Consider the following 27,541-nt stretch of genomic DNA (forward strand, 5'->3'; position numbering starts at 1 on the left):
CAAGATTTCAGCGAGGCAACAGTGGCAATATTGGGGTCTTCACAGTTGGTAGGAAGCCAGGATGGCTTATTCTCACCTCTGCTCAGGGCCTTACCCTTACACCTGCTCTATTTCCTAAGTTTCTTTTTAAAACTTGCACAAATTTTTACTAAACCAGGGTAACTCTCAATATTACTCACCATATTTGATTTACATTCCAAAATTATAAACAAATCCTAAAGATTACTAGACACTTTGGTTTATCAGCAACCCCTTCCATCAGCATGAAAAACAGTAAACTGCCAGTATGGAAATTACAAACGTGTATAAAGGGTGAAGGATAGGTCAGATATTTTGCTGTCAGATTAAAGAATGGATGGGGCTTCTAATCATGTGGATTAATGGAACCATAGATAACCTGAAGGGAAGTCTGGGTTTGGGTTATTTTTAGCTTAAGTTGGGAGTTTTTGCTGTAAAAACAAAATACAATGTATTTACTTTAGAAGATTTGAATAACCTCCTGATAAAAGTTCAATGTTACCACTTAATTCACTGTGAACATGTTTTTCTGTAAAATTATCAAAATGACTTAATCCAAAAATGGAAGAAAGCACATTTAAAAATCAGTCATTTGGGAAAAGACTGATTATTAATACTAATAACCAGACAGTAACCATGACTGAGAAAGACAACAAGAGAAGCATGGAGAAGTGGTTCATAACACTGTGAACTATTCTATATAGAGAGACTTACTGGACTGAGGCTTTAGTTTTTCAATTGTAGAATAAGACAAAACATTACAACGTGGAACTTTTCCCCAAAGGAATGTGAGGAAAAGCTTGTGAGAGAAGCCTGGACAAATGACATGAGAGGAGAAAATTTTCTAACAGCTAGGAGTACCGTATGTTTTAAATTCACCTATTAGAAAAGATGACCCTGAAAACAGAATATGTGGGATCATAGAGAGAATGTGTCAGCTTCACGATTAAGTACATTGTCCTGAACGGGCCCATTTTCTCTGTAGAGAAAAGAAATCCTGCTCCATTGTCACATAACACCAAACTTTATCATGACCGTTTGTCCCAGACAATATGCATTAAATAGTCTGTCACCGCCACCAGGAAAAACACAGCAACATTCCATGGACGAAGCAAGCATCAAGATGTTGTACAAAGGAGACAGGATGAAGATACAAAAGGCTTACTTCTAGTTGCAGTTTTAATATGCTTCCTGACTGAGCCATCCATCCTTTCCAGGTCTCCATTCCCAGAGCTGTAACTACAGGATGGTTTCTAAGGTACAAAGACCTCTCATGCTTTATATATAAAAATTAAAATGTCAAGAAAGAAATCAACCAAGAGCTCAATAAATGCCCTGCACTCATAAGTCAGCCTCTGAGCAGAAGCAAGCTCAGGTTCAATAATCCATAGGTAAATATTAAGAGTTACCCTTAGGTCCATAGAATAGAATAGAAGTTGAACTGTTTCACTTGGAGTGCTTCCCAAGTTACCGTCAGATAACTCTGTCAGATGAGAGAAGTCCACTTTATATAAAAGCCTAGTGTTCTTCAGACAGTAAAGCCATAGAAAACCCATTCTGTAAACAAGCTTCAACTGCTGTTAACTTCCTTTATAGGAACAACAACAAAGAACATGGTGGCAAGAATGAAAGAACACCGCCATCTAAACAGAATCAGTTTTGATATGCTTAAAATTTGTTTATATTGAGAAAATTCTGGCTATATCTATGTAATGGTAAAATCAAAACAATTTTTACATTTTAGTGTGTACCACTGGTATGCAATAATTGGTTTACATTTTGTTCTGTGGAAGACAAACAGGGTGTGGAAGCAGTTTTTCTCACCAGAAGGTTACTTTATCCAAATCCAGGAAAATCCTGAGCTCCTCAGAGCTCCTGGATTCCAAAGATGTTCCAGAACAACAAGCAAACCATTTCATCTGAGAGTGTGTACATTTTTTCCAAAGGTTAAAAACCTTTCAAGATCATGTCACAATGACACCATTATGATGACTAAACAGACCCCCTGGAGGCCCTCTGCCTTGGCCCTCGGAGTCTCCAGGACACCAGGTCTCCCCTCCAGCCTTCCTCGGTATGGTCTGCCTTAGCACCCAGGTGCTCAAAGGAGCAGCTGGGAGGGGCACCTGCAGGTTCCAAAGCAACACAAAGGTCTATACCATCACACTCAGACCGCAACAGTCTAGGGGCCACTTGCCTTTTAAGAAGTACCCTAAATCCTTTTGGCCACTTTCATCAATCTTATTCACAGCCAGTTAGGCCGACTGCCTGAAGCAGGGTGGATCCAGAATTCTCACTACAACTCTTAACCTCAGGATCAGCCCTCAGCATCTAGAACTCAAATGCTGCTTCCTTTCACCTTCTCTCAGCTTGGTTCCTCTTAAGTCGTTTTGTTTCCCGGCATACTAAAGGGGGAAAATATTTGCTAAAATAAAGCTGGCAAGTCTCAAAACATATGTAGACAAGAAGCCTACAAACCAAACACAGGTATCTCTATTCAGTTACAGCTGACAGCCATTTATTATAGCACAATGTCTTTGGGGAAAACCAGGATAATAAAGACTATAACCTTAAAATGAAAAGAAAAAAAAAAAAAAAAGGCCACATACCTAAAATGTAAGTCTCATGAGATGAGGAAAGCCAAGATTTTGATCTACTCTTGGGTTAGCCTTAGCCTTTGAGAATATAACAATGGCTAAACTAAACTGCACATGACCATGGGGACTGATTGGGCCGAATTAAAATAAGGCATTGTCAGGTATTTTGAACATTACAGTAAAAGCTGGAGAAGAGCAGGGCATTGTTTAATAGTTTGCACATGTGACCACAATTCAAGGAAAAATCTTTTTTTTTTTTTTTTTTTTTAATTTTTTGATGTTTACTTTTGAGAGAGGAGAGAGAGACAGAGCGTGAGCAAGGGAGGGGCAGAGAAGCAGACACAGAATCCAAAGCAGTCTCCAGGCTCCAAACTGTCAGCACAGAGCCTGACGTGGGGCTCAAACCCATGAACTGTGAGATCATGACCTGAGCCAAAGTCCAATGCTCAACCGACTAAGCCACCCAGGCACCCCAGGAAAAATCTCTTTAGATAGCTAATTGATGAATCCCTCCCTATCAGATTGAGCAGTCATATTCCATCCATGTGATTCCTGTCCAAAGAGGTTGTATTACCTCCCCCCACCTCACAAGGAAACACCAATGATTACATCATCACTACTTACATTCAAAGCATTCTTTGCAGCTTCTGCTTCTGAGCGACTGTCAAAACTGACAAAACCTACGGGCTGAGGAAAGAAAAAAATATGAAGAAAAAACAAATCAGGGGATATATATTTTTCTGGGTCAAAGGTGATGTCAAACTGAAGAGCTAAGATAAAGAAATGACCACAGGCAATGGGTAGAAGAAATAAGAAAGCCAGTTCAAAAGAATCATGACGCAGTGGCTTAGCCAAATTTCTAACATGAATCAAAAGGGATTGTGAGAGTGGTTCTTCAAGGGCACAGCTGGGGATTTAGAGAATCATAAAAAAAAAAAAAAAAAAAAAAATCTAGAAGGGGTTGGAAGGTGAGCAGCAGTGAACAAGAGAATAGAGGAAAACTTGGGTCAAGAGGCTCTACTTTCCTAAATCAAATTCACTGTACCTCAGTTTCTTCATCTTTTAAAATGGAAAGAGAACCGAATCACCTTTTGGTACACTGTAAGTGCAAGGAATACAATGACACAATGATAAAAGCCCTGTACTCTCACTGCATGATCAAATTTACAAAATGCATTTCCATGGCAAATCCCAAGGGATACCTTAAAAAAGTTTAACTAGCTGGGTAAACCAAATTGTTCCAACTGAATAGAGAGGAGTGATAATCCCTTTGGACTTCTAGTCCAGAAAGATGCTTGCAACACAGCTTATTTATAATGAATCAGAGAATATCTTATTGAGAGATGAAAAGTGACTCTGAGAGGTGAGCATGCTAAGTAAGGTATTCAGCATTTTGGGGGCGGGGGAAGCATATAGTTAAAAATCTTCAAGAAGCTTCTAGAAGCTATCAGGGTCATGGATTGCCACCCTCCATTCTGCACCTTTTGTGCTCCACTCTAGACTTGGGGACTATGCCTGATTTTAGCAGTTTAAAACACAAGAAAGACAGCATGAGTCCTCATCAACAGATATTTATACACTGCGAAATTTTGTCTGTTATATGTTTTGTTTTGTTTTTTTAAAGGAAGAATTGGGAATAAAGTGGGTTTGGATAATTTGTTTTGAATATACAGACCAATCCCAATATAACCATGCTGGAGGCATTACGTTTGCTTTCCTCAGGGACAGCCTCAGACATCCTAGCTGGAGACAATGGAATATGAATCATTTTCCTGTGCTAATTCCTAACCAATCTCACCCTTAATTTTAAGTCAACAACAAAACTCAAATCCTAATGAGAATTAAAAAAAGAGAATGCTCAGCCCCAGTAACATTCCTGAAGAAAGTCAATTCAAATTTATTATAGAATTGGATCATTTATATGCAAGTTTGAAATTCTTACCTGCTTAGATGTGAGCTTTATAAGAGAACCCTCGTAGCCCTGAAAATTAAGAAGAACCAAATTTAGACCAAAAAAGATAATAAGAAAAAAAAACAATTTAAAAAAAAAAAAAAGTTTTTTTTGAGTGAGCGAGCAAGGGAGGGGCAGTCAGAGAAGGAGAAAGAATCCTTCAAAGTAGGCTCCATGCTGTTGGCACAGAGCCCAAAGCAGGGCTCAAACTCCCAAACCACGAATGAGATCATGACCTGAGCAGAAATCAAGAGTTGGAGGCTTAAGTGACTGACCCACACAGGCACCCCCCAAAAAACAATTTTAATAGCATCTTGCTCAAGTAAAAATGAGTCCTTTGACTCCTGACCATCTAACTCTTCTTACAAATGCTTCTTAAGGTAACTGAGAAAGCAAATTTTACACACGCATGCACACACACATCTACCTATGCTTCCACACTTAAGGCCTAAAACAAATCAGATCCTGAAATTTATGCACGTATCTATGTTTCTTATCCTTTTTTTTTTTTTTTTCAATGAAATTATATAATAGTAGGAAGATGGGTTCCTGTCAACAGGTCTTTTTCATTTTACAGAACTAAGAGAGTGAAGGGAGTAAATTCAGTAAGATAGGAAGTATGTGATGACTTGGTCATGTGTTTGCTATAAAATAACATGAAAACATTACGAATGTACTAGGTAGAACTACTTATGCAAAATTTCAAAACTGCCAGGAAAAGTTTAGCAGGTAGTGATGCTAAATTCTGTTGAGTTATTTTGCTTACTTATTGAAGCAGCCAGTTTTCATGCTGTTATTCCGACTGGAACATGCAAAAACTCCCTGTTGGCTTTTTACTGCAGCTCATCCTCAAGGAGGATAGAAACCCTCCCTTTTCACTCCTTCGCTTCGCCCCTCCTGGCTCCTCAGGATAAGGATAACAAAGTGTGTTTATTTCTGAAAATAATCAATGGCTGGTGGCTTGTACTGATGGATGACACAAGGGGGAAAAAAACACCACTTGACATGATTGACCACCACACATATCAGTGCCAAGACAGATTTGCAGACTAGGGTCAGCCTCCAGGGACTTTAATTAAAAGAGGGTTGTTGGGAATGTACCAGGGTCCTGACTCTAGCGTTGGGGTTTCTGGGCAGGATGTTGGGATTGATTCTTCCTCGTATCTTCCCAACGGAGAACTATGTTACCAATTAGCTACTGTAAACATTTTACCTCAAAGGCCTTGAGCTCTTCTGGCCAGAGAGGTCATGATTCACAGTCCTGCCTCTTCCTTTTTCAAGGTGCACTGTCTCTGAAAAACTTGGAGGCTTAAACACTCTGGAGGCCTCAGAGGCAAAGGACAAATGGATATTTCACTCAAGTACAACACCACGGGTAGCGATATATTGTGCTCCCAAGTCACAAACAGAAAAGCAGTATCACAGACTAGTTCAGAACATGGATGGCAGAGGCAAATTGCTTGGGTTTGAATCTTAGCCCTGCCATTTGTTATGTGTGAACTGGAGCAAAATTTATTCAGTTATACAAGTTTCACTTTCCTCATTTGAAAAACTGAGGCCAACCCACCTGAATTGAGTGTGGTGAGATTTCAATGGGGGTAATTCATGTAAGAAGCTTGCTGGCTAAATCTCTCTATAACACACAAAAACCTAACAGTATTCTGTCCTTTTAGATGATCAAATCAATTAAAAGGGACAGACAGTAGAAATGGCAACCCTGCAGAAGATGTTCAGGAAATCCTATGAAGTTGACACTCTCCTCACACCATCATCTTTTCTCCCCCACTTCCTCTCAGCTAAGCATGATTAACCCTTCTGTTTCCCTCTGTGCTGTCATCATTGTTACAGTAAGGGGGTAAGGGGATGGCTATCAGAATCGAGGCAGGTCTATTAATACATGGTGCCTTCCTAGCACATAAGCTAGATTCTTACCTTTGCTGGTTTTTAACTGGCTGCCCCTTCAACCTTCTTTCTTCCTTTCCTACCCAGATGTTTTCAGCTGTCACATCCTACTCTCTCCTTCTCCCTGAGAAGCTGAATTCTGTCCCTCAATCTGTCTTGCCTCTGTGGCTGGGGTCATGCTTCAACAGGATGGATGTTTCATCATTAATCAAGATGGCCCACCACCTAATCCTAAATGTGCTCCTGGACAGGCACTGCTGCTAACATGTCCTCACTGACCAGCTCAGACACAAGCCCTGAATTTATCATGACTTCTACATGCTCTCCTTGAGGGCCTAGGCCTCCAGCCCACAACGTACCCGGCCCCATCTTTCTCTTATCCTGCACACAGGTTAGCCTTCAAGGTTTCTCCTTGGTGGTCCAATTACCTGTTACGTTCTCAATTCTATCAACGTTAAATAACTATCTCTAAAGTGATTTTATCATGATAGTCCCAATGGACAGGCAACTGTGTTAAGCATTTCGTGATGTCCCAGCATACCAAGTAATTCTTTAAAATTCTGTTTTACTTTGTATGAGATTTAGGACATTGTTCTCACAGAAAAAGTAATGGTGGTTATGTTCTTTGTCTAAAAATACTTAGTTTAAAAGTACACTTAACTTATATATCTAAAGAATAATATTAACAACAGTATTCCAACTAATAAACCTTGTAGGAATAGGGCTTGACTTATATTACTGCACTGGCAATATAAGTAACAGTAATTGATGGTATTTTCGGTAGTCTGCACTCAGAAGAATACTCCCAATTGGCAGATGATAAACAGGGAGGACATGAAGCCTGCTCTACATGCCAAAGAGTCCGATGCATGTCCACATTAGTAAAAGAGACTTTTCTAGATTAGCTGTTGGGGAGGACAAAGGCAATTTCAGCCATTCCTAAGACCATACACTGGAACTGAGTGATTAAATCTTCTTTACTGACCAACCCTGTAAGAAGGTCACTTTACAAGATGCTTTCTCAAACGTATCATTTCTTCCTGCAGAAACCCCCATGAAGCTTATACACATACTTTTTGTCGTTTATAATTTCTCAAAGAGAAAAGGTACCTTAAATGGTCTGAAAAGCAGATAGAGCTCCCGAGGTTTGATATCCAGAGGGAGACCACTGACAAATAGGGTCCGGACCTGGAAAATAAACAGAAGTGATCAAGACAGTGAACAATCCAGAGAACAGCTATCACTTGTAATCTCAAAAATACATTCCTTCATATACTTCACGAGTCCTACCCAGTTCGTATTTTTTCCATAACCCAACTAACATTCTAACATTAAGATGCCAATAAGCAACTCCTGAATATTTCTATGGAATTACTCAGAGTGAATTACCCCTGGCTGATTTAAGTTTACAAACTTATTTCTCCTTTCCCAATTAGCCACTACCTGGTTCTAACACTATGAAGGGAAGAGAAGGTCTACAGAGTTAAAATATGAGCTTAAGAAAAACAGAAGTCATGAGAACAGCAAATCTACCACTTGTCTGGTCTATATCAAATGACTGCAAAACACGGTTCCAAAATAAAAATCGGAACAACGTTTGGTTTTTCATGTTTGTCCTTGCCTCTCCCTCGTCGGCATTAACAATTAATTTTAATAAATGTAAAAAGTTTGTTGCATAACCCTAACATATCTAAATAGTAGACAAAATGCATAACTCTCCATCTGCTCAGTTCCAAAACAGCAGGGAAGACTTCACTGACCTATACCCCATGAGGCCTAAGGTACAAATTATGTGATTAATTTCTACCAAAATACAGAACACTGATGACACACTTTCATTTGGGAGGATCAGAAAAAACATGTTAGCATTTGACTGGGAACTTAAAGAATAGGTAGAATATTATCACACAAAGTGTAAGAGGAAATGGGCAAGACTCAGAGGCAGAGAAAATACTAATAACCAAGGCAATGAAGAGGGTGATGGCACAGTATATTCTGGAAGAAGGGTAAGCCAAAACTGAACAGGTATCTGAAGAACAAACCACAGGGGGCATCAAAAGTCAATGCCTCAGGAATCTGGTGTTCACTGAATTGGCAAGGAGAAATCACTGAATTATCATCACCAGGTTTTCTTTCTACTTATTTTAGTGTTTTGTGTGCCTTCAGTCAAGTTTTCTACACCTTCCCACACACAATGAGATATAATGAACATGTAACATTGTGGAAGTTTAAGACGTACAACGTAATGGTTCAATATACTTATATACTGGTAATCACCACCATAGCGTTAGCTACTGTGTCACATAAGCAACCATTTCTTTTTTTGTGGTGAAAACATTTAAGATCTACTCTGACTTTCCAGTATAAGGAATACAGTATTGTTAGCTATAATCACAGTGCTGAGCATTAGATACCCATAACTTCTACAATTTCTAGCTGGAAATTTGTAATCTCTGGCCAACATCTTGTGTCTCCCCCATCTTGATCCCCTGGTAACCACCATTCTACTCTATTTCTAGAAAATTTGACTCCACCCCCACATATTCTATTCTTCTCTACTCAGGCTGATACAATTTGATGAAGTTCGGCATTAGAAATCATGTTGCTACCTTAAGAAAAATTCAATGCCGTATTGTTAACCATCTATAAATCTAGATTTTTCCTCAGTGCAAAACTGGGAGATTTTCTAGAACCCTAACACTTTCTATTGATTCTGGTTGTGAAGAAGCAAAAAGCAGGCAAGACCCTTTATTGACCCAGCAGACAGTAAAATATCATGCCATTTGCATGCAGGTGTGTAATCAACACTATGATGATGTAAACAGCCTCAGAATCATGAGGGCCTTATTTTTATTCATTCATATTTTAGATAACTTTATTGTGCTATAATTGATATACAGTTGACCCACGAACACAGGTTTGAACTGGTCTACTTACAGGCACATTTTTCCCCCCAATACAGTTTAGTACTGTAAATGTATTTTCTCTTCCCTATGATTTTCTGAATAACTTTTCTCAGCTTATTTTATTGTAAGAATACAGCATACAAAATACATAACATACAAACTATGTGTTTATGTTATTGGTAAAACTCCTAGTCAATAGTAGGCTATTAATAAGGGAGATAGAGGTTACATGTGGATTTTGACTGTGCAGACGATCGGTGCTCCTAATCCCCCCAGGGATCAAGGGCCAACTACATAATAAACTGTACATTTTATTTACAATTTGATAAATATTAAAAAAAAAAAAAAACTTAATTGAGAGAGTGTGCGTGCACATTCATGACCAGGGGAGGGGCACAGGGGGAGAGAGAATCCCAAGCAGGCTCCATGCTGTCAGTGCAAAGCCCAAAGCAGGGCTCAATCCCACCAGCCGTGAGATCATGACCTGAGCCAAGATCAAGAGTCAGATACTTGACCAACTGAGACACCCAGGCACCCCTACAATTTGATAAGTTTCCACATATTATAACCTATGAAACCAGAACAACAATCAAGATAATTAACATATCCATCACCTAAGTTTCCTGCTACCCTGTCCTACCATCCACATCCCCAGGCAATCACTGATCTGTGCCTTCTGTCACTAGGATTATGGATGGTGCAATGGTTTATACAAATGGAGCCATAAAGTATGTATTCTTTTTGGCTGGATTTTTTACTTCAGCATAACTATTCTGAGATTCATCCACTGTTAATAGTCTATTCCTTTTCATTATTGAGTAGTATTCGGTTGTATGGATACACCACAGTTCATTTATCCATTCAACTGATGGGACATTTGGGTTATTTCTAGTTTTTGCTTTTACAAATAAAATGGCTTTGGAGATGAACATGCATCGATTTGTACAAGTCTTTGTATGGATATATGTTTTCTTTCTTCTTGGTTAATTACCTAGGAGTGGAAGAGCTGAATGATATGGTAGGTATAAGGCTTAATTTTTAAACAACTGCCCTTCAATTCCTTCTTTTATGGCCCATAACATGATAAATGCTGTGTATTTAAAAACAAATGTGTATTCCATTGCTCTTGGATAGTACTGTTTTACAAATGCTGATTAGATTCAATTTACCTTTTGCCTTCTCCCGTCTCCCTCAACTTTGCCAGAGATAAAGACTCCTTTTTCCAGGAACTTTGTTTTACCAAAGCTAAGGCCAAATTACTGACAACTGCCAAAGACACAGATGATGAGGGAATCCTGTATTCAGTATGCCCTCCCTGCCATCAACAATGTTCTTCCCACAGTCCAAGTAAGTAAACACCATCTGTCCCTGGCTGCTCTAGCCAGGACACTCTGGAAGAGAGGGAATCCCAGCTCCCATTCACTCAAATTTTGCTGAGTACCCATTATGTCTGTCATTATGCCAGGTACTGACTGGATTACAGATTTCCAAGGAAATAATGTAATAAGCAGATTCTATGGTTTAAACACTGGAGTACCATTTGTCCATTAGCTATGTGACATATTAATTAAAATTTAGGGAGTTAACTTAGAAAATAAACTACCATTTATAGTATTGTTCTAAAGAAAAATACTTTACAAACTTACAAGTCAAACAATTTACCAGCAAAATAGAAATCTGGGGGTTATCAAAATATGACTTGATATAAATCAAGGTTCAGGGGCACGTAGGTGGCCCAGTCGAGTATGTGTCTGACTTTGGCTCAGGTCATGATCTCAACGGTTCCTGAGTTTGAGCCCTGCAACAGGCTCTGTGCTGACAGCTTGGAGCCTGGAGCCTGCTTCAGATTCTGTGTGTCTCTCTGTCTCTCTCTCTCTCTCTCTCTCTCTCTCTGCAACTCCCCCGCTCACATCCTGTCTCTCAAAAAATAAAAACGTTAAAAAATTTTTTTTAAATAAAGGTTCATTTACATCAAAATGCAGTATTATGCAATAAAAATTATGTCTAAGAAAAAGAATGTTCAAGGAAAAAGTACAAATAGTTTGATTTTATTCTGTAAAACAGCCCACACACATATGTATTGAGAGGTATAACATGCGTTTGCAGGACATATACACAAAAATGGGTATATTTATATGGGTTAGCCCTGAGTGGTGGAAGAAGTGATTTTAATGTTTATTAGCTTATTTATACTTTTTTTAATGATATGCATGTACTAGATAACTTTATTTTGTGGAGAACTGCCTAGATTTTTTTTATTGTTTTCTTTAGGAAACTATAAACAATGTCAGTATTTACATCAATAAGAATTTTTAAGTTTACAGAGGAAACTTTTAATGTAAACATTTCAGAATTAGAAGTGATGCTGATTTTAGTATCTCAAAGTGTTATACATGAAAAAAAATTGAACTCCCATTAGCCCTAAGCTTGCCATGCACTCACAGATGACAAGAGGCTCAAAGCAGTAATTCTGTTCAAACTGGAGGCAACTAAAATGTCTAGTATTTTACTTACACATGGACACAAGTTACATTTCCTATAATCTAGTGAATCTGTTTCAAGAAGCTGCCAAGATATCTCTTCTCTCACTGAAGAGAGATTCTCTCCTCTGACAAAACACATTGGCTAGGAGAAATAATTTTCAAATAGTTACATTATATATTTATGAGTACAACTAAAGCTCACAAATACAGTGCTTGGAATCTACATGCTTTGAATCCTTTTTAGATCTCCTCAGACTAGGACATTTAAGTTAAAAAAAAAAATCATGGATAATGAATGGAAAAAACTCTTCCTGAATATCTAACTCATGCTTTTTTCCTTGTGACTGGGCTCTAGATCGTGGATATAAAAAAAAAAGGGGGGGGGGGGAGGTGCCTGGGTGGCTCAGTTGGTTAAGCATCCGACTTCGGCTCAGGTATGATCTCGCAGTTTGTGAGCTCAAGCCCTGCGTCGGGGACTCTGTGCTGACAGCTCAGAGCCTGGAGCCTGCTTTGGATTCTGTCTCCCTCTTTCTCTGCCCCTCCCGCACTCACGCTCTGTCTCTCTCCCCCTCGGAAAGAAAATAAACATTAAAAAAAAGTTGTTTTTTTTTTTAAGACAAGTTTAGTTCCCCCCCATTCTTCTCACCCCCACACTTTTTTTTTTTTTTTTTATCTTAACCATTATATAGCAAAACATTTGTCTTTACCATGTCTGTGGAAATCACAAAGGTAAAAAGCATGCTTCTTGTTTGCAGGGAGCTTAGGACCAGTGAAGGAGACAGAACATACAAATAAATATGATAACAGAAAGCTTAATTCATTCACAAAGTAACCAAAAGTGAAAGAAAGTTTGAGACACATAAATGATCAAACAGTCAGGAAAAAAAGGTCCCCCAAAATAACAAATGAATGATACCAAATGAACTTTGTGGCAGGTCAATCACTGTCCAAGGCAGCCCTTAACATACCAGAAGTGTCTGTGGATACAGATGTGCCTGGCGCTAGCCTCTAGCATCACAGATGTTTACTTTATCAGACACATGGGGAAACACATTTCTTAGTCAAGGACACAACATGCCTCATAGAAGTGAAAGACATGAAGCTGCTGACAGCTCTATCCCAAAGGGACTCTGATGGATTCTGTGGATGTACCTCCGATTTCATCTTTGCCACAAAAGAACTGAAAGAAATGCCAGGGGAAATCTCCTGTGCTGGACAGTAAGAGCAAGGAGACTTCTTTGCTCACTTATCTGGCATTCCCTCTAGAGGCCCTAGTTACATTTTGGATAAAACTAACCATGTGTTCTTCAGTGGCAGTGCCAGTTCCCACCAGAAAGACAAGCCACGTTTCAGTGACGGACTTCAATAAACTCTAATTTAGTAAGTAAAGTCATTGTGTCAGGTTTGTGTTTTCCTGGACAAAAAGGTCAACGTAGGCCTTGAAATGGAAAGATCCTATGTTTAACAAAGAACACACATTATCCTGCAGGTAATCTAGACATTAAAATATAAACCAACAAACGCTTCATTTCAGTACACAGCAGGAATCACACTTTACAGCCAGCGGCCCTATCTGGTAAACACCATAGCGGCCAAAGACTCTAGGCCTACGGGCATTTTCTGTGTATGTTTTTTAGGTGTTTATAAGATGTTAGGGATCACTTCTAGCTGCTCTGAGCTGACCTCTTGAGGTACATCTCAAATTCACAGGATTGGGAAAAGCTAGTTCTCATTTTCTAAATGATTCATGATTAACTACGGAAGTCACTAATTTGCATCATTCTAATGAGTGAAGCCCATAGGGTACTTCTATCTATGATAATCTATCCCCTGCAAGCTCTCTATCCACCTACCCAAATTCTTAAACCTATAAATGCAAACTCCAAAAGAAGCTTTCAAAGGTGCTATAGGTTTAAGTCTTTCTTTTGGGGTACCCATTCTTATCTGTAAGTATACTTGTGTGTTTCAAAGGTCTTTCAAATTGTTTTAGAGTATTTGGTACTCTTATTTGGTAGTAAGCATAATCCTAGGCACAGAGTGTACAGTCTATAAATCTCTCTTGGGGGGCGCCTGGGTGGCGCAGTCGGTTAAGCGTCCGACTTCAGCCAGGTCACGATCTCGCGGTCCGTGAGTTCGAGCCCCGCGTCAGGCTCTGGGCTGATGGCTCGGAGCCTGGAGCCTGTTTCCGATTCTGCGTCTCCCTCTCTCTCTGCCCCTCCCCCGTTCATGCTCTATCTCTCTCTGTCCCAAAAATAAATAAAAAACGTTGAAAAAAAATAAATAAATAAAATAAATCTCTCTTGGATTACTTTAGAAATCTACAAAAGAATACTGTATATTCACAGGAGACAATAAATGCTCGCATGTCGACACCTCTTGGCTGACAACATGGTAAACAAGAGGAGGTAACCAAATTTCCCAGGCACAACCTAGATCAGTATGGTTACAACATCAAATGACAAATACTCATATGACAAAAAGGCAGAAAAGGTTAACATTATTAGAGACAAGTTTAAAAGAAAAGGAAAGGAGATAAAAAGAATCACAAGCAAGGGAGAAAAACGAAAAAGACTGAAAACGTAGACCAAAAGACAAACAGATCACAAAAATTCAGGACTGTACACGCAATAACATAGAGAGATCAATATATGGTTACTAGTAAAATCACTCCCATTTCAACTTAATAATGATTTAAATATACTTTTGTATAAATAAATCCCAAATCCACTATGAATTAACAATCCACAAGGTTTTTTGAAAAAATATTCAAAATTACTAGCTTGCACATTTAAAATGATGAGTAGATAACCAGGTCTACTGACAAAGGCTCCTGACTATTAAGTGAAAAGGCAAACACCAGAATTTGTCTATAATCCCAGTTTAATTCTTTTAAGTGTTGTTATGAGTTAGTAGATGCTTAAGAAAAAAGAAAGGTACTGAAATAATGTTTACTAAATTACTGTTCTGTCAATAGCAGGGAAGGTGGAATTATTACAGAGAACTTTAATTTTACGTATTTATACACATAGGCATTTAAATATTCAGAAGCATAAACCATTTCTTAAAAAGAGAATACACACAGCCCACAGAGACCTCCTTCATTTGGAAATAGGAACCTTGGGTCCAACCTATCCTTCTGTCCTTAGCTGGTCTCATTTTTCTGCCTGTGGCTCCATAGGGACAAACCTGATCCAGCAGAAGTATATATATTCATTTAATTTGCTTCACATTCCAATTCTGACAAAAGTCAGTGTTTCTTTGTACCTTCACCAAAAATAAAATCTAACTAAAAACAGGCATCAATGACTCTAAATTAAGGGCCTAGGAGCAGGACCATCCTCGCTTCAGTCAAAAGGGTCTCTTGGTTTGTCAACACCCTACTTCCCACTAAAACAACAACACAGGGATCATGCACTCTCCAACTCCCAAGGAAGTGCCAGCTTTCTTCTGGGAGATCATGTAATATAAACTTGGTTTCAGGGACAGAAAAGTTAAAGAGCTCCACATATCTGTGCAGCATAAACCCCATAGCACTGGGTTGTTTTAACACACAAGGCAGGGGAGGAGGTTCAGAGCCCGGTTTTTAAATTTTACATACAGATTATTTTACTCTCTTTAAATAAAGTATTGATGGATTTAATTATTTGCTTCTTCTGTAAGCATCACCTGAAACAAAAAACTCCCAACAGTGAATCCTGCTGAGGATGGCTTTGTCATCTCATTTCCAAAGGCTGCTTTGTTGGCCTGCTATGATTTCACATTCATGTATTGCCACTATGAAAATGGATTACCACAATCATTAAAATGGTCTGCCAGGAATTTTATTCTGGTTGCAGCTCAAGAGAAACTGACCGGCCTTTGGTCAAGCTCCAGTTTCTTATTGGCATGGATTTCAAGATGGGATAAGTGGTCAAGTTCCACTCTCCTGGCCCTCTACTGGACTTAAAGACACATTCCATTACTAGCCCTGGGAAGGTTACGCTGTGGTTCAGGAGGCCAGGGTGCTACAGACACCAAGGAGCGATTAACCATGGGATAGAAGAGTTATTACCATGTTGTTGTTATAAACTCCCAGGTTTTAGTTTTAGATTGATCATCTAAAACGTAATTATCCATATTGCAAGTCTTCCTAGCTCTGAGGGATCCACTAGTGTTTGCCCTGAGTGACATCCCGTTGTAGAAGATCAGTATCCATAGAATAACCAAATTTAGAGTCTTACTTTGGGCCCCTGGACACCAGGGTACCTTTGCCAAAGTGATCAGAAAGTTTCCAGTAAGATCAGGGAAAGAAGGAAGAAGACTCATGGGAGCACATACAGAAGTAGAACCACCATGGTTCCATAAACTCGTATGTGCAGGGCTCAGAATATGCAAAGGAAACAGAGACAGCAAGTTAGCACTGGGTACACCACACCACTGTGTTCACTGAGGAGATATCCTGGCCCAATCCAATGTCAATTTATAGTCAATCAGATGGTCTCATCATCTCCCAGGTTTATACAACTGCTTAAGACCAAAGTCCAACCTAGGCCATACCTCACGTCTGCTATATATCTAAAAGGATAAGAGATAAATCAAGAATTTCTAGGGTCTGAAACTACCCAAGAATAGGCAGATGTGTCTGTACATGTGGGCCCTTAACCTCATTATTAAGAAACTTCCTTAGGCCTGTCAGATACAAAGGGAGGTGGGTACCAGAAACAAGTCAGGAATTTAGAGTTTCCCAGGAAACTACATACATAAATGTGCGCATATAAGAACTCAACTTCATTAGGAAGCTCATGGTTGCTGTCCAAAATAGTATATGGTTGTCAGGTTCCTAGAGTTCAATAAGAAGTTCCTTATAAAATCAGGATGCTTTACCCCCTTACCTCTAGTCCTCTCCTTATCGATGCTGGCTTCCCTTAGTCCCTTTTAAGTCAACTTTCTGATGGCTAACTCTGTTTCAACCTTGGATAGCCCACATAATCCTACTCTTCATTCAATTATACTGCCTGCATTGCTAAAACATGAAGATTTTCAAACATATTCATTAATGCTGTGTATTGTAAACTGAAGTTTGCATTTTAATCCCCTAACGTGCACTTGCCCTTAGGATTTTAATCCTATAGAGTACGATGAAGTTGAATGTCCGAAAGATTATTCTGGGCTATCCGCATACAGCCTTTTCCATGCACTGACAAAATGAAGTACAAGCGGAAGAAGAGCTTACCAAAATCTCAAGCCCTTTCTTTCTCCTTCTGCATAGTTCAGATGACTGAACAGATCTGCTTCACAAAATAAGAAAAAAAGTCATTCCACCTCTCCCAGCTATACAGAAAAAGCTATCCCAAGCAGTTTTTTGTAGTCACAAAGTACCCGAAAAAAAATTCAGAATCAGGGGCTATGGTCCCAACACTGCCCAGGGCTGTAAAAGATTTGTTTTTTACCTTAAGTGGATAAAGTTCATCTGAGGAACTTGATCCCACTGTGAACTTCAGTTTGCAGCGCACTCTTAATAACCATCCATAATGCACCACAGTTCTAACGAACTAGAAAGCTGTGGGAAAAAGTTGGTTTCCCCATGTGTAGTTGTGAGAAATGACTCCATATACACTTCAAATTCTTCGATGCCAAGTCAGTTCGCCTTCAAACTGAATGTTCTTCCCCATATGATAGTGGTGAGCATCCTAGTACTTAACAGTAGGTGCCAAGTATTTGTATAAGGAACTAAATGAGTAAATGTGAAACTGAGTCACAGTACTAGGAATGAGGCATAAGAGAGAGCCACATAATTTATGAACATCCAGATATGGAGGAATATGAGGAAATAAAATTGTGATTTTTATACACATTCAACAGGATAAGTACTCAAGACAGTAAAGAGGATATGTACTAAAACAATAAATAATAAGCACTTATGTGGAACCACACTGCTGGGATTCAAATCCCAGTTCTGCAACTCACTAGCTATGAACCTTCATCTGTCCATTCAGAAATTTCCTCATCTGGGAACGAGAGACAACAATGGTACCTACTTGTGGCAGTTTTTAAATATGTCCACAGCATTTTTTGTACTCTTCCATTCAAGAGGTGAAGCTGGATTCTCCTCCCCTTCAGTGTGGGCTTCACTTAGTGACTCACCTCTAATGAACAGAATACAGCAGAAGTGATAGCATGTAGTTAGCATGTAGCATGTAGTCTGTTAACTTCAAACACTGGGTCAAACAAGGCATTGTGGCTTCTTCAACAGAAGCAGGCCCTCTTGGATCATTTGCTCTGGGGGAAGCCAGCTGCCATGTCATACTGATACTCAAGAGACAACATGGAGAAAAATTTAGAGTTTGAATTCGCCTAGACAGGAAACTAGATACATAAATGTGTGCATGTGATAGGAACTGAGAGGCCTCTGGTCAAAAGCCATGTGATGTGGCCATCTTGGAAGACCTTCCAGCCCCAGTCAATGCTTCTTATGACTGCAGCCCCCAGCTAACAATGTCCTGACTGTATCCTCAAGAGAACTTGAGCTAGATCCACCTACCATAGCTTCTCCTAAATTCCTGACCCTTAGAAACTGTGAAATAACAAATGTTTAAAACCACTAAATTCTGGGGTAATTTCTTAACAAACTTGCTGGAAGGATTAAATAAATTAATAGGAAGTGAAATGCCTCAAGTTCAGTACCAGGTTCTCAGTAAGGACTCAGAAAATTTTATCTGTATTAAAGTAGCTTACACCACTCAAAAGAAGATGCATTTTTATGCTCCAAAGGCAAATCAATCCTAAGAGAGGCTGCAACTGATAATACTATCATGCAACTGTTACACACAGGCTTAAAATGGGCGAAAGGTAAAAAGTTTGCACAGTAAAAGGAAGTAACATGCTTAAGTATTTTCCACAATATGAACCTCAAAAGTGTGACTTAGAGTCCCTTTTATTACCAATCTCTCTACCTCTTTAGAAGGCCAGGAGCAAATTCCGCTCTGGCCAGCACCCTACCCCCCAGCTGGTCATGCATCCTCAACTCCTACTTCCTCATGTGACAAGCGTTAAACAAAGAAGGAAGGAGAAATCTCTTTTCGTTCTATTAAAGATTTTAAAAAGTATCAAGGTTAATGGTTTAAGTATTCCTATCAAGGAGAAAACAAATTTTGAAGTGATATTAGGCAAATTATCAATCTCTAAAATCTTTAATTTAGACATAACAACATCTGCCCTCTTCCTACCTACTTTTACGGGAAACTGAAAGTATGAATTAAGTGGCATCATTCAAGGTACATGAAAAGTATAGTTTACTCAATTTGAGAACATTTCTGATTTGTTTAATCACTACTTTTTATTGTATACAATATTTTAGCTACATTATACATTCGATTAGTATCCAAAATTCATTAAATCATCCACTTGCTTAACATTCATCGTGGATTGAATCCTCTCATCGGATACAAAAATAAAGAGAATACCTACGTTGCAAAGGATGTGAAGAAACCCTATGTCTTAGATACACTGCTGGCAGGAATATAAAAAGGTACAATCACAGTCTAGAAAACAGTTTGGCAGTTTCTTAGCAAAAAATGCAATTACCGGTGTGTGCCTGGGTGGCCCAGTCAGTTAGCGTCTCTTATTTCAGCTAGGTCATGATCTCACAGTTTTTGAGTTCAAGCCCCAAGCTGGGCTCTATGCTGTCAGCAGAGAGCCTCCTTGGGATTTTCTCTCTCTCTCTCTCTCTCTCTCTCTCTGCTCCTCCCCTGCAAGTGCACTTGCACACTCTCTCTCAGAAATAAACTTACCAAAAAAAAAAAAAAAAAAAAAGCAATTACTATACAACCTAGCAATTGCACTCTTGAGTCTTTTTATCCGAGAGAAATGAAGATTTATGTTCACACAAAAACCCGTACACAAATATTCAGAAACCTTTGATTCATAATTACCAAACAAATAAGCCAGATCTCCTTTAAAGGGTGAATGGTTAAACAAACGGGTATACCTCTGCCATGGAATATCACTCAGCAATAAAAAGCAATAAACTATTAATACAAAAAAACATAGATAAATCTCAAGGGAATTATGCTGAGTAAAAAGTAAAACAATTCCTAAAGGTTACATACTGCCTGATTTTTTTTATAGGACATTCTTGTAATGATGAAATTACAGAGATGAAAAGCAAATGAGTTTGCAAGAGTTAAGGACAAAGGAGGACTAAGAGGTGGAGGGGGATACGCAGTTTTATGAAGGCAATGACAAGGATTCCCTGTGGTAATGGGGCTAATCTATATAATCTTAAATACGGTGGTGGTGGATACACACACCTGCACATGTGATAAAATTACATAGGACACCACACACACAAAACTGGGGAAATCTTAAGAAAATGAGTGGATTCCATCAATGTGAATTTCCTGATTGTGATATTGTGCTACAAGATGTTTTACAAGATGTATCATTAGGGAAAAGGCACACAGGATCTCTCTGTATTACTTCTTATAGTATATGAACTATCAATCATCTAAAAGTTTACACTACGCACGTAAAAAAACTAACACAAACGGGGCACCTGGGTGGCTTAGTCTGTTGAGTGTCCGACTTTGGTTCAGGTCATGACCTCACAGTTCAGGAGTTCGAGCCCCATATCTGGCTCACTGCTCTCAGTGCTGAGCCTGCTTCGGATCCTCTGTCCCTCTCTCTCTGCCCCGTCCCCGCTTGCACTCGCTCTCAAAAATAAACATTAAAGGGGCACCTGGGTGGCTCAGTCGGTTAAGCGTCCGACTTCAGCTCAGGTCATGATCTCACAGTCTGTGAGTTCGAGCCCCGCATCAGGCTCTGTGCTGACAGCTCAGAGCCTGGAGCCTGTTTCGGATTCTGTGTCTCCCTCTCTCTCTGACCCTCCCCCGTTCATGCTCTATCTCTCTCTGTCTCAAAAATAAATAAATAAATGTTAAAAATTTTTTTTTTAAAAATAAACATTAAAAAAAAAAAAAAAAGCCTGACAAACCTGACAAATAATTACATAAACATTAATCAGGACATTTATATCAGCTGGTAAAACTAGGATGTGAAACTATATAGTTATAAATTCCTTTGCATTTCCAAGCTCTATCAGAAGACTGGTCTTTTCTTCATTGATTTTTTTAAGTGGCAAGATATTATATATATGTAATAAATGTATATATTTATAATATATATAAAAAAATGCAACTCTTAAAGGAAGTGTGTTGTACTCAAATTACAATTTTCTTGATGTATTCAATCACTACCTTTTATTGTAGTACATGATATCTTAGCTATGTTCTACTTTGATTATATCTCATTCAAGATAGATCTCACATGATACAGGAAATTAAAATATTTTGAATTGATACATTTGCTACTTTAACTATCATCAGGGAAAAGATTAAGAGGGTCAAGCCCAGAAAGTTCAGAGAACACAGACATATATGCAGGCTACATCCCATATGAACAAGGCTTTGGTAAGCTCTCTTAATAACCACCTACTTTTCTAAACCTGTTTGTGTGTGAAAATTTATTCAGCCAATACTTGTTTGCATTTAAAACACCACATGACTGAAAGACGAATATTTGGAATACAACCTACTTTAAGTTGGCTACTTCCTGTAATTCATAAATTAGTTACTTTCTTCAAACACTGCAAAGCGCAGTGCTTATAATGTGTTCTTCCAGTAAGAGTAAGCTTCCACTTTTAAATTTAGATTATCATAGCTTTTCCAATCACAGGAATTTCCAAATCCAGAATACCTTCAATGTATTTAGGCCACAACTAATAATTCCACAGCCTACTACAGGAACTACCTTTCCAGTGAGACGCTATTTGTTCAATTTGATAACCGCCTCTGTCTGTAAACCATTTATGTGGTCATTTGAATCAAGTCAGTATTAAGTTAATATATTACTTATGCGTATGTATAATTATGTAAATAGATGCAGGCGTCTGAAAACTCGGCAGGATTTTTAAGTAGAACTGTATGTGTTGCTCAGGCACAATGGAAGACCTAACAAATGTCAGAAACAAAGAAATGATGAGTGAGGTTTGAGGAGCTGAGAAATAACCTATATTAACAAAAGTAATACATGCTTTACAGATGGATCTAAACTATTTAAAAATGTTAGATATGTAATCTGAACTCCCACAGCACAAACTTTTCAATTACTGTAATGGAAGGAAAATACCACTAAATTGAACCTAGTGGTTTAATTCCCATCTCTGCTTCAAAACTAGCTGTTGAGGGCTTGGACACTGACCTCTCTGAGCCTCCCTTTCCTTATTGAGAAAGCGAAGGTGTAGGACAGTCCGTCTCCAGGTTCCATTCCGAGTCCACAGGTCCAGTGAAAGGATGGGTTTTTGGTAAAGGCATTACCAGAATCAAAGGACATCAGTCAAGAAGACCTAGTTCTTGCCACTGAGAACTTTTCAATCAAGCCACTGAAATATACACATTTCACTAGATATTTATGTATATTTAAATTGTATTTTTTATTTATGATTCATGTAATAAAACATAGTGACATCGTAAACCACACATTTCAAGAATTCAGCAGAGCTGTCAGCACAAAGCAAGATAAATGGGCTAAAGAGCTACTGATGTGCAGTCAGTTATCACAAACACTGACCTAATGGTCATGATTAAATCTATGTACGCTAACAGCACAGTATTTTAAGCACACAAACTCCAGAGCTAGATTGCCTGGATTTGAATCCCAGCTCCAATGTCTATTATCTGAATAATCTTAGACAACTTACAAACCAAACAGAGCCTCAGTTTCCTCATCTATAAAGTGGGAGATATAAAACTTACCTCATAAGGTTGCTAAGAGGTTTAAATAAGTGACTATTTATTTGTAAAGCATTTAGAAAAGTACCTGACACATTATATAAGTCTTTGTTAAATAAGTAAACAGAGTCCTTCCACTGCTATCTAGTTAACACTTCTTGCTGATGGGGTAGAATAAACACTAAAGAATGAAATTATTCAAATCCAAAAACTTAGAGGACTTCATTTAGCCAGCTGAAGAGACTCTGAAAAGTTACCCATAATAAACAGTATTCTAAAAGTAGCTATTAAATAAAAACCATGGGGCAGCTGGGTGGCTCAGTCGGTTAAGAACCCAACTTCAGTTCAGGTCATGATCTATCTCATAGCTCATGAGTTCGAGCCCCCCATCAGGCTCTGTGCTGACAGCTTGGAGTCTGGAGCCTGTTTCAGATTCATATTCTCTCTCTCTCTCTCTCTCTCTCTCTCTCTCTCTGCCCCTCCCCTGGTTGCATTCTATCTCTCTCAAAAATAAACATTAAATAAGTAAATAAATAAATAACATGACCACTGCGCAAACTGCGTATCATCAAAGACAAATATTTCATTATTAATAGTGGATTTCCAGAGTGAAATGCTGTTATTCACACTACCTCTACCACTTTCACTCCCTTTCAGGAACCTGGAATTCCTTTCCAAGTTTAACATGGTATGCACCTGTGACATAAAGTACTTGTAAAGAGCACAAACCAGTGCATTTTACAGAAACCAGCTCATTATTTTCCATTTTGTGAATTTCAAACAGCTAAGGCAGTTTCCAAAACTGTTCCTTTCCAACTGAGGAAAAATTCTCAAGATTGTCAGAGAACCTGGGGCATGTGAAGGATTGTTCAGAGTGGACATGACTCAACCTGTCGGTGATCTTCCCTAGAACCTGGTTGTGCCAGCCCAGCTCTAGCCAGAATACAGACTCAGATATGCACATCTAAAACAGTTATCACAGTTCCAGAGAGTCTGTGCTCTAATATGACCAAATGAAGATACAACCAACATCTCAGATATGCTGCTGTTTTGCCAAAACTTCTCAATTGTTCTTCCAAATGGCTATTCTCCTAACCTATTTATCAAAGTGTAATTTATTTGGCACCTCATGGAAGAATTTCCCTATGTTCTGAATACAACAGAATATAAAACCTCACCAGAAATCTAAGACAATGTATGTATATACCAAACTACAATATACGCATGACTTAAAAAAAAAAAAATCTTTTTAGTATGCTTAATGCCACATATGATACCTTTTTTTTTTTTTTTTGCTACCTGAAATTGTATCACAGGTACTATGAGCCCAGGCAAGAGGACTATGGAACCCTAACTTCATACCCTCCTCCTTCTGACACCATCCAGCTGTAAGCAGTGCTTGGACAACTGGCCCACAACCTTTAGATGACCCTCTAAGGCTAGCACAAGCATCATTTATTTTCTTCCACATGTCTTAATCTGCGGTGGAAAGTACACCGTTCATCAAAAAATTTAGGTTTTATCTGCAGTCACCTTATGGCTCAAAAATTTCTAAAAAACAGAATAAATGTATATACATACACACACACAAGATTTTAGAAAAGACTATAACAGAACTATTGTTTTTCTGACTTCACAATCAGCACTACTAACAAAATCGGTTTCCTTACCACATAAACATTCCATAAATATGATTCCCTTCTCTTCTGCCACTTTTCTTCCTTCCCTGAGCACTTTCTTGCTCTAATGGGTGAATCTTAACACCACACCTTGCTTAATTCTAGGCTAACAGCCTTTTCTTTCATACTTATTCTTCACTTGTGTAGAAAGGTTACTTCTGGACTTAGAAGCCCAAATCAAGTCTTCTCTTTTGCCAAGGAAGGAGGTTTCTTGCAAGTGCTCCAATTCTCTCCTTCCTTCTTTGAACTCCTGTTGCACTGCTGTACCACAGTCATGTGTCTCATTCTGTTCCCAAACTGCTTCACGGGCTTTAGTTAAGTCCTTCCCAATTAAACCATAAATTCCTTGAGAGCAGATACCATATCTTATTCACCTATCACTATAATCTTGAATTAGGGATCTAAATCTCCTTAGATTAGGGATCTAAGTTTCCTCCTGCATCTGACATTTAAGAATGATACACTCATCCTGGAGAAAGTCATAATTGGGTGTTATTTAAATTATTGCATAGAAAGGTCAGGTTTTAATTCTAAGAGGAAAAGGCTCCCTTTTTATCTATCCATTAAAAACAATTAAGGGGCACCTGGGTGGCTCAGTTGGTTAAGTGTGGGACTTTGGCTCAGGTAATGATCTGGGGTAGTGAGTTCGAGCCCCGCATCAGGCTCTGTGCTGACAGCTCAGAGCCTGGAGCCTGTTTCGGATTCTGTGTCTCCCTCTCTCTCTGACCCTCCCCCGTTCACGCTCTGTCTCTCTCTGTCTCAAAAATAAATAAACGCAAAAAAAAAAAAAAAATTAAAAACAAAAACAATTAAGAACTTAAAACCAGGGGCACCTGGGTGGCTCAGTTGGTTAAGCATCCAACTTCAGCTCAGGTCAGGATCTCACAGTCTGTGAGTTGGAGCCCTGCGTCGGGCTCTGTGCTGACAGCTCAGAGTCTGGAGCCTGCTTCAGATTCTGTCTCCCTCTCTCTCTATCCCTCCCCTGGCTCATGCTCTCTCTGTCTCAAAAATAAATAAAAACATTAAAAAAAAAAAAAAAAAAAAAAAAAGAGGGGCGCCTGGGTGGCTCAGTCAGTTGAGCGTCCGAATTAAGCTCAGGTCATGATCTTGCGGTCTGTGAGTTTGAGCCCCGCATCAGGCTCTGTGCTGAGAGCTCAGAGCCTGCTTTGGATTCTGTGTCTCCCTCTCTCTCTCTCTGCTCCTCCCCTGCTCATGCTCTGTCTTTCTGTCAAAAATAAATAAACATTAAAAAAATTAAAAAAAAAATTTTAAACCATAAATTTATAAAATATAAGAATTTGAGATCCCAAACTAGGTAACATTACTTAATTTAATCATGGTTTTACACAAATAACAGATTCAGTGGTTTCTAAGACTGTTTCTTAAGTATTACCTTTTTGTCTTAATGTTCAAGATAAAAGGAGGCCTCTAATCCTAAATTAGAGGTCAATTTTGTTTCTTTCTAAAAACCAGGTTTCTGGGGCCCCTGGGTGGATCAGTCAGTTAAGCATCTGATTCTTGGTTTCAGCTCAGGTCATGATCTCACAGTTTCGTGAGTTCGATCCCTGCATCGAGCTCCATGCTGCTTGGGTTTCTCGATCTCTCCCTTTCTCTCTGCCCCTCCCCCCCCCCCTCACGCTGTCTCTGTCACTCTCAAAACAAACAAAAAAAAATTAAAAACCAGGTTTCTTCTGCGAAGTTCAGAAAAGATGGCTCATGAAGTGTTTAACTACAAGGAAAAGGGAGCACCATTTCTCTAAATAGTAATTATTTAGAAGTTTCACCTCTGAGGTTAAAGCACATTCAAGTTTTAAACGTGAGGTTCTTTGATAAGAGATGGCAAATGCCAAGTTTAACCCCACCCCATTCCCTCCACAGATGCTTGCCAAGCACACACTCCTCAAACACTCCTAGATGCTTGTTACTTCACCACCTTAGTTAGATCTATCTCTCCTCTCTCCACAGGTAGAATGGACATACTACTGACCATCTTTAAGGCATTTTCAAAGGAATATAGAAAGCATGAAAGAACTAATCAAGTACTGTTAAATCCCTGACAGACACTATTATACAGTACTTAGTTATCTCCATTTCCGATTTTCAGTAATACTAAACTCACAATCCTGAACTGCTTCTCTCATGCTCTCAGGGCACTATATGTTCAAGAAAACCAAAAGGGAGGCTATTAAGAGCTCCAAAAAATATAATCAGAAAGCTAATCTTCCGGAGAATAGGTCACATAATTCAGTGTTTTACATATGCCTGATCGCAAGAAAGCCCAGACTGTTGGTCAGAAAATAGATCTTACCTCCTGAAATTCTGATTCAGGCTTAGGAGCCTGAATTTTTAACAAGCAACAGATGATTCTCCTGATCAGACATATTTGGGAAACATAACACATCACCAAATCCACAGGAAGGTTTTCTAGTTTTAAAAGAACATACAAACGACATTCAATTATACTTACTCCCAACTGAGATGAGGTTGTGGCCCCTGAAAGCTTCTCACTGCCAAATGCCATAGGGCCTGTTGCGAAGGCATTGCTTGATCTTGGAGCAGAGGTCTTTGAGCCAGACCCAGAGTGAATTTCACACAGGCAGAGAAGAATCAGACCCTTTTGTCTGAGAAACAGATTTGCAATTATATTTTATGAGGTACTCCTGCATTTATTTAGGAGGAAATCACTCAAGCTGTGCTTAAACTAGTGACACAATGAAGTTTTACTATGATCCTTTATTGAAAATATTGAGAGTAATTCTCCTGAGACACTCCCTAAATTTCTGAGATGTTAAAAGTTTGCGGGTGTTTTAAGTAGCCTGAGAAGCAGATCAACGAGCCAATAGGCAAGGAGTGATTAATGAGAACTTACTACTTGTAAGAAGTGGTAAATCAGTATTCAAATTTGTCACATAGAAATTTGTTAAAATGTAGACCGATTCAGCAGATCTAGAGTGGGGCCTGAGATTCTACATTTCTAGCTAGCTGCCAGGTCCACAGACCACGCTAGAAAATTTCTACGGGAAGGATCACCCAAATTTAAATGTGCCTAAGGATGACAGGGACAACACGATTACTTAAAATGAAGATCCTTGGTCTTCATTCCTGGATATTCTGATTAAGAAAGAACAAGACCTTGGAGGCTGCAATCTTAGCAAGAGCTTTAGAGTATACTGCTTTAGGCAGTGCATAGAACCCACACTGAGAAATACTACTAGAAAAGTCACAAAGATTAGTAAAGTTTG

The 27,541-nt window shown here is 38.9% G+C and overlaps 1 protein-coding gene across 14 annotated transcripts in view; it reads right to left on the reverse strand.

Moving 5' to 3' along the window:
* The window catches only part of RBPMS (RNA binding protein, mRNA processing factor), a 176,349-nt gene that overhangs the window by 90,337 nt on the left and 58,471 nt on the right, over window positions 1-27,541 (reverse strand). For 10 of the 14 annotated variants that reach the window (XR_009615911.3, XR_009615912.3, XR_014137636.1 and 7 more), the window contains 3 exons: window positions 7,576-7,653; window positions 4,555-4,593; window positions 3,237-3,299 (listed from right to left, as the gene is read on the reverse strand). The exons of 2 other annotated variants lie outside the window; for them this stretch is intronic. Coding sequence is in view for 5 of the 12 variants with exons in the window: in XM_060653153.3 (XP_060509136.1) it covers window positions 3,237-3,299; window positions 4,555-4,593; window positions 7,576-7,653 (180 nt within the window). In the remaining 7 variants the exon portion in view is untranslated. Of the gene's footprint in view, window positions 1-3,236; window positions 3,300-4,554; window positions 4,594-7,575; window positions 7,654-17,066; window positions 17,122-17,283; window positions 17,319-26,766; window positions 26,889-27,541 lie in introns of those variants that run through there. 2 more of the 14 variants (XR_014137639.1, XR_014137640.1) reach the window with 2 other exon arrangements.

Source organism: Panthera onca, chromosome B1, assembly GCF_046562875.1.
Source record: "Panthera onca isolate mPanOnc1 chromosome B1, mPanOnc1 haplotype 2, whole genome shotgun sequence".
NCBI lineage: Eukaryota > Metazoa > Chordata > Mammalia > Carnivora > Felidae > Panthera > Panthera onca.